The sequence below is a fragment of the Cebus imitator genome, unplaced genomic scaffold, assembly GCF_001604975.1.
Source record: "Cebus imitator isolate Cc_AM_T3 unplaced genomic scaffold, Cebus_imitator-1.0 Scaffold839, whole genome shotgun sequence".
NCBI lineage: Eukaryota > Metazoa > Chordata > Mammalia > Primates > Cebidae > Cebus > Cebus imitator.
In genome coordinates, this window is record NW_016108154.1 from 148,014 (window position 1) to 156,161 (window position 8,148).

An 8,148-nucleotide genomic window follows, 5' to 3' on the forward strand; every position below is an offset into this window, starting at 1 on the left:
AGTAGTGAAATGACATTTTATTTTTGTTTGGAAAACAAATCCTTCACTTTAAATTGGTTCATTGTTTTCTAATAGAGTTTTGTAGTATGAAACTCTTCAGTTTAGAAAAGAAATGCATACAAATTTCTGTTTAAATATGCATATGCTTTTACTGTGCTTATTGTATGTCTCTTGATTTACAGGCCTTTTTGCAAATGTGTAATTTGCCTATCAAAGTAGTTTGTAGGGCAAATGCAGAATATATGTCTCCCTCTGGTAAGTGTGTGTTTTTTTCTTCTCTGTTAATATTATGGATTGATAAAATTATAGTGATAGTCCAGTTTGTATCTACATGTTAAAATGTCTGATTTTTTGTTTACCCTTTGAAGAATCTTTCCATGGTTTTAGAAAGTAGCAGTTGCAAATTTGACAATCTTGGGGTCAGCATATCTATGCGTTTCAACTCTGGTCAGAGATGGTTACTGACATTTGTGGAAATAATTTTAATAGTAAGGGAATTGTTTTAAATAGTAAATGTTAAGGAAATACATGATCTCAGATTTCCCTAGTCTTAATGTATATAAGACTTTCCTTTTGAGAAAACAAATTTTAGTAATAATGAATCCATTATTATTCAACACATTTCTCTAAATTATATTCTCTCATAATATAGGTGGAAAAAGCGAGATTGTAGAAAAATTAATTTGTCATTAGATCTTGAAGTCATCACTGAATTTGTTTTCTAATTATTTTTTCTAATGCTTTATTTTAACAGGTTTTGAGATGCGTTAGCCTTTCTATTTTTTATAATCAGTATTATCTTTCTGTCAGTAGATTACTGTTTTAAATAAATAATTCAAATAATTTTTAATATAAAAATGTGTTACAAAGCTGATAAATAAATGTTATATATAATTGCCATGGATGTTTATTGTAATTATGATTTTGTTGGAGCAATGATAGCAAATAGAATTATTCCTTTTTGAATAAATCATTAAATATAACTGATTGGTATAACTGTGTAACATTGCTTTTTAGAGAGACATTTATCTTTTCATTTTGATATGATAATTTAAGAGTGCCTTGTGTTAAACTTTTTTTTTTTTGCCTTGAGTTCTTAAGTGTGGTAGTAATTGTTAAAAGATATGAAGACACCCCCTTTGTATATACTGAATATTCTTTTATATAAATTTATATGGTTTTAGGGATTTATGAATATGCATTTAGAAAACATTTCCATAAAATAATTTCTAGGCTTATAAACATAAACATGTTTTAGATCTTGGAGGCCATTCATTGACTCATTTTTGTGTTGATTTTAAACATAGATTTTTATGAACTACAGAATTCTGGAGAAATAAGTTATATTGTGTTCTGTCCATCCTTTTCCTCTCTCTAGTCATACAAAAAGAGTTTATATATTTATGTACAAAAGTTAGTAATCTACTACTAAAGTTCAAATATTTGGCAAATGAGAAATCAATATAGTTCATCTATCTGTTTCCTAAAAGTACTTAGTGTCACTTAGGTAGATATCCATTTTCTTTTTATAGATTGTGCAGAGGACAAAGATAAATATTTTAGAGACATACAAAATATATACATTCTTTCAGAGGAGGAGTCTACTGTAGGTAGATGAGAACAGCATTTTCTAATAAGATATTTAAATTTCATCATATCTCCGATTAGTATTCTTTTCATTTAACGATTTGAGATGATCAGGGAAATGTTTTTTATTGTATTTGCTTCTTTGATCTTGTGGTAGATTTTTAAAGCAGAGAGCATGGAATAGTCAGAAGACCACTTGGTTTAAACTCTTATTTCCTGAAGAGTTGGAAATCTTTAAACCTTCTGTGACTTTGTCACATATTAACTATTTCCTTGAGAAATTTCAGTTCTCTGAGCCTCAGTGATTTTATCTATAATATAAGGGAGTTGGGTTAGATGACATCCAAGTTCCTATTTTTTGTATTCTTTGAATCTGCCAACTTGCTTGACAACATATTCTTGCTTTCTTTAGAAATAAAAATTTTAAAAGTGATTATTCTAAGATGGTAACAAAGCCCTCAGTTTTCTTATATGACCTTTGATTGGTACCAGAAAATAACTGTCTTACTGTGTTTTTGCCTGATACCTGCAATTATAAGGATATAACATTGGCTCCATTGTCTTTAAGCAGGCTAGTAACAGAAAACATTATTCACTTCTAATTTGTTATCTTTATTTTTATATATCTCTTAATATTTAGATATATATAAGATGAATACTCAGTTGACTATCCACACTTCTTTCTTGCTTCAGACTTGACAATGCTCAATGTATTTTTAAGAAAAGAAATAAAATACCCTTTTTTCCCAAGAACCTGACACTGGTGATTAAAAATGAGAAATATGCTTTGCTCTAAAAATATTGTACTCCGAATACTCTTTGGTCTAGGTACCAAATAGTTTTCATTCTCAGATCATTTTATCTCAGGGGACCTGTAATAATTCTGGTAGTATGGTAGTTACAAAGATTTTATCCCAAGTTAAAAAAACAATATGGCTTAATGCTTAACCAGATAAATTCTTTTTTTTTTTTTTTTTTTTTTTTTTTGCAAGATTTATAAACCAATAGAAGGAAGGAATGCAGAACTGGCCACAGGGAAATATCTTCTCAATACATCTATTGACTTGTGTTCCAAAAGGCCTGCCTTCCCTTTGTAATGTATGTTGTCCTATGGATGCAGATGAAGCTTTTGTTAGGGCTGTGCATTTCATCAGTTACTCCTAGGCTGACTGGGCCAGAGAGGAGTGAATCTATTTAAAAGGAGCAGGAAGAAACCTGCTGTTAGTGTGAACTCTATTTGAACTAGGTCTGACAGCAGTCTTCATTCTTTAGCATTTAGAGTAGACCCTTGCTATTTGGAGATTATTTTGTTCTCTCATCTCTAATAATTCCATCAAGTATTAGTATTTGTTAAAGTTAAACATTCCCTTTTTAATGGGGCATTTGTCTATAGAAGCTATCTTTTATAAATATACTATTATTTTTTCCCACATGTTGGGAACATACTCTGTATTATAACTCACCAGTTAGCATGCCTTCAAAGATTGTTAATTCTTTTAATTCTTTCTATTTTGCGTCAAAGACATTTATTAATACACAATTACTTGCTTAAAATGTTGATCTAAATGGATATCAAAGACTTAAAAGATGTAAAAGGATTTCTTAAATGTAGTTTGCAATATAGATTGATCACTGTACTCGGAAAAGAAAGCCCAGTTAAATTTCTTTGAAATTTATCAGTGGTCATGTACCAGTGCCCTGGCTTGGTTCATGTAATTTGGATAATTAATATTTGCTGCTATATGGTGATATGTTCTTGTTGGCTCTGAAAAGAGAATGTTGTGTGATCTGTTATATCTAAATGAGAACTCTAGAAATGAATTTACTTGTTCTCCTTTTCTAAAATTGGTTAGTAGTCAGTGTTTAAAATTTATCAAATTTAATGTACATATCTAACAAAAATTTTCAAAAGTTATACTTTTATGAAATCACTATTAATAAACATCATATCTGAGTTCTGTGGGTTTTTTTATTATCACAAACTTTAACTTACTCAAAGTATTTTTATACTTTTTTTTTCTCTCAACAGGTAAAGTACCTTTTATTCATGTGGGAAATCAAGTAGTATCAGAACTTGGTCCAATAGTCCAATTTGTTAAAGCCAAGGTAATAAAAAAGATATTAAATGCATTTGATCATAGTTACTAAGTCATTCATCATTCTTTAATGTATATTAGCATTTACATTGATTTCAACCTAGTTTTATAAAATGCCAATGCAAACTACTGGAAAATATTTCTGAAGTGTAAGTTAGTATTTTTTCATAATATAATGGCAAAAGAGGTAGCTTTTTTCTTTATTAATGTCAAATTTATTAAAGGTATGTAATTTTAAAATGTAGTCTAAAGAGATGGTTTAATCTTTACAAAATGGTAGACAATTTTGTAACTTATGCTTATGAGAACTGTGGTCATAAATGAAAACTATTAGGTTTTGAAGTCTGGTTGACCTTTGAAAAGGGAGATAAAGGATATGTTTGGCCGGGTGCGGTGGCTCACGCCTGTAATCCCAGCACTTTGGGAGGCCGAGGTGGGAGGATCACGAGGTCAAGAGATCGAGACCATCCTGGTCAACACGGTGAAACCCCGTCTCTACTAAAAAACTACAAAAAAAAATTAGCTGGGCATGGTGGCGCGTGCCTGTAATCCCAGCTGCTCAGAAGGCTGAGGCAGGAGAATTGCCTGAACCCAGGAGGCGGAGGTTGCGGTGAGCCGAGATCGCGCCATTGCACGCCAGCCTGGGTAACAAGAGTGAAACTCCATCTCAAAAAAAAAAAAAAAAAAAAAAAAAGGATATGTTTGAAGTTGAATGTATTTATCCATTCTAATGATTCTGCTTTTCACTTATTCAGTTTAGATTTTAATCGTTTTCCAAAACCATTAACAGTTTTGGAAACATCCTTTCAGACTTTTCTTTTTGTATATATGGAAAAACCTAGATCATACTAGTATGTGTTATTTTGCAACATACCTTTTAAAAGCATAAATAGTTTGGAAATTCTTCTACATTAATAGCTGTAGATATATATCATCCTTTCACATTGTTGTATAGTATTCTACTGTATTGGATATTTTATTATTTTTTTTTCTTCAACACACTCCTCCTGTATTAGATATATTATAATTTTATTTACTTAAATGTATTGAAGGGCATTTAGGTCATGACCAATTTTTTGCTATTCTAGAATACTAAGATAAATTGTCTTGTATGTATACCTTTGTACACTGTCTCTCTCCTTAGAATAAATTCCTAAGAGTAGTATTGGGATGTCATAGTTTATGTACTTTTTTTTTTTTTTTTAAGATGGAGTCTTGCTCTGTTGCCCAGGCTGGAGTTCAGTGGTGCAATTTCAGCTCACTGCAACCTCTGCCTCCTGGGTCCAAGCGATTCTTCTGCCTCAGCCTCCCAGGTAGCTGGGACTACAGGCATGCACCACTAATTTTTGTATTTTTAGTAGAGACGGGGTTTCACCATATTGGCCAGGCTGGTCTCAAACTCCTGACCTGGTGATCAGCCCACCTCCACCTCCCAAAGTGCTGGGATTGCAGGCATGAGCCACCGCTCCTGACCAGGTTATGTGCTTTTTAAATCTTGCAATAGACTGCCAGATTGAACTAAATGTTATACCATTTTATGTATCTCCTAGTTACTATAGTGTATTAGAATTTTTAAATAAGCGGGGGTTTCTCCCTTATTTTTACTAACAGTATTTTTTTCATCTTTGACCACACATCAGTCTTTTTGGCATTTCCTTTATTTCTAATAAGGTTAATCTCTTAAACAAGGTTTGTTAATCATTCTGTGTTTTTCTTTGTGAAGTAATTGATAATGTAACTTTCTCTATTGAAAGATACAATAATGAAAAATAAGTACATACTAATATTTTATTGTGATAACAGAGTATTAAATAGGCTTTTATATAAAATAATTTTTAGGGGGCATTATGGAAATTTAATTCATTGTATAGTTGCATGTTATATTATTGGTTAGTAAGATAACTGAAAGTTTTTGTACATTTAATATGACCTTCTAATAAATTTTTTAAAATTCCCCGTAGGGTCATTCTCTTAGTGATGGGCTGGATGAAGTCCAAAAAGCAGAAATGAAAGCTTACATGGAATTAGTCAACAATATGCTGTTGACTGCAGAGGTAAAATACTAGATGATATGACTTGAAAATAAGCCTTTTCTCCCATCCTCCTAAAATAGAATCTTTCTTAGGGGTTAAAGTTATTGAGAAACGGGAAAAACAGTCAAGTAATTCTAGAGCTGGGATGGCTACCTAAATTATTTGGTAATATTATCTTTGAACAAAATACCTGACATTTTCAGTTCTAGTTTTTCCGTTTATAAAAAGGGGTGATTCTTGCCTACTCATTATTTTACTTTGGCCTTTGGAATTTACTTAAATAATAACTGTAAAACACTTTAATGGTATTCAGACATGTATTGTGTGGGTAAAAAATATTTTTATAAAATATCATTATTACATTTAATAATTCTAGATAGCAGCTAAGGAAAACAAACCCCTATGCGTGTGACTTATGAAATTAGCTTATAAAAAATTGCCTTGGCAAGTAATAACTTTCTTTATCCTTTTTCTCTTTGGTATTCTAAAGTTTAGTGACTGTTTTTTTGTTCCTAGTTGTATCTTCAGTGGTGTGATGAAGCTACAGTAGGGGAGGTGAGTGGTTCTGTAGCATTTATCTTAATTAAAATTTAATGAGAAAACACTTTTGCTCAGAATCGTAAGTCCCTGCTCATAAATGAAACATTGTGGTTTATACCATTAGTGATATAGTTTTTCACTTACTTTAATTTTGCTTGCACATACATTTTAGGGAAGCTATATGTCATTGTTTGATATAACGGGTTGCAAAGTACATAAAAATTTATATATTTTTAAAGGGCATGGCTTAAAATTTTAATTTTTTAGATTGCAAGCTGTGTATTTTTTTCAGATTGCTCTATTTATGTTCTTTGAAAATATATTTCTTTTAGAATTCTATTTGTAAAAACAGGCATTGTTTTTAGGAAGGATCATCTTTTTAACAAAATCTTTTTGCTTTAGATCACTCATGCTAGGTATGGATCTCCTTACCCTTGGCCTCTGAATCATATTTTGGCTTATCAGAAACAGTGGGAGGTCAAACGTAAGATGAAAGCTATTGGATGGGGAAAGAAGACTCTGGACCAGGTCAGTTCAGGTTGAAGTTGACAAAACCCTCAACTTTTATACATTCAAAGAATCATTATTTGTATCCATACTCCTTTTAAAGAAAAGCTTTTAATAATATAATATTTGCAAGAAAACCATTTGCTATTATTTTCACTAAAATAATTTTATTTTTTAAAAAATCATACATGCTTGTTGTAAAGCAGATGATATACTGCAGATAAGTCTAAAAAAGCAATAAAACTTGTCTGAAATCTCATCACCTAGAAATTACCACCCTTAACTATTTGGAGAGCCCTCTTCTAGATGTTTCTTAGTAACATTTTCTCAAGTGGAATAATATTATGCCTGCTACTGTATAACCTGAGGGTTTTTTTTTTTTTTTTTTTTTAATTGAACAATGCATTGTGGGCACCTTTTATGTCACTAAATATAGATCTGCAGCATCAGGGCTTTAAAAAAAAAGCCCTATGAATACAGTGCTTCATATATCCTTTTTTTTTTTCTTTTTCTTTTTGCTGTTAAAGTAGCAAAACTTAAAAATACATATCTTGTCCACAAGCATCATTAAGTTAATTAATGTTTGTCTTTTCCAAGGCTACCCTTAATACTAGCCAGTCATCTCACTGATGTGTACCATTGACCACAAGGGGGTTTCACTAAATGAATAGGGATAGAATAAATAAAAATCTCTCTCCACTAGTGGGAAAACAACTGAAATGCTTTTACTCATGGTGGGTCAGTGGTGTTACCTTTATTAAGCAGATTTTTTGGTATATGCAAAGCCATTTGAATATATGGATTCAAGAAAACACTTTTGTTCTTGACAAAATCCTTATAAGTAATTTAAATCTACTTGTATTTTAAAGGAAATTCACTCAAAATTTCTATTTCATATATAGAAAGTATTTCATATATATGTGGTCTGTAGTCTTATTAAAATATAAAAGGTTAACCTGAATTTATATTTTTTTATTATAAACTGTGATACAAGTTATGTTTTAGATACTTTTTATTGTTTTGCTAATTTAAATATTTTTCTTTGGGGCTCATTGCCTGTGTTAGGTCTTAGAGGATGTAGACCAGTGCTGTCAAGCTCTCTCTCAAAGACTGGGAACACAACTGTATTTCTTCAATAAGCAGTAAGAAAGTTTACTTTTTCAAAGTTAATTTTCTGTACTGTTAGGTTGCAAATTTCTTTATTTCATAAAAGAATTGCTTTTTCAAGAAAAGATGATTGTTTGTATAATTTTTGTACTCAAATATTTTTGTAGCACTTCTTTACTGTCAGGCACAGTGCTAGGCTCTAGGAGACTTAAGTTTTCTAAAATGTGGTTCTTGTTAAGAATTTCTCTTAAAGGCAGTCATGTAAATTAGTCATTTAT

The 8,148-nt window shown here is 31.0% G+C and overlaps 1 protein-coding gene across 9 annotated transcripts in view; it reads left to right on the plus strand.

Moving 5' to 3' along the window:
- MTX2 (metaxin 2) overlaps positions 1 to 8,148 on the plus strand; it is a 78,447-nt gene that overhangs the window by 62,577 nt on the left and 7,722 nt on the right. For all 9 annotated transcript variants that reach the window (XM_037735554.1, XM_017520446.2, XM_017520450.2 and 6 more), the window contains 6 exons: positions 183 to 255; positions 3,617 to 3,693; positions 5,645 to 5,737; positions 6,233 to 6,271; positions 6,659 to 6,784; positions 7,829 to 7,905. In XM_037735554.1, the coding sequence (XP_037591482.1) occupies positions 183 to 255; positions 3,617 to 3,693; positions 5,645 to 5,737; positions 6,233 to 6,271; positions 6,659 to 6,784; positions 7,829 to 7,905 (485 nt within the window). The remainder of the gene's footprint in view (positions 1 to 182; positions 256 to 3,616; positions 3,694 to 5,644; positions 5,738 to 6,232; positions 6,272 to 6,658; positions 6,785 to 7,828; positions 7,906 to 8,148) is intronic.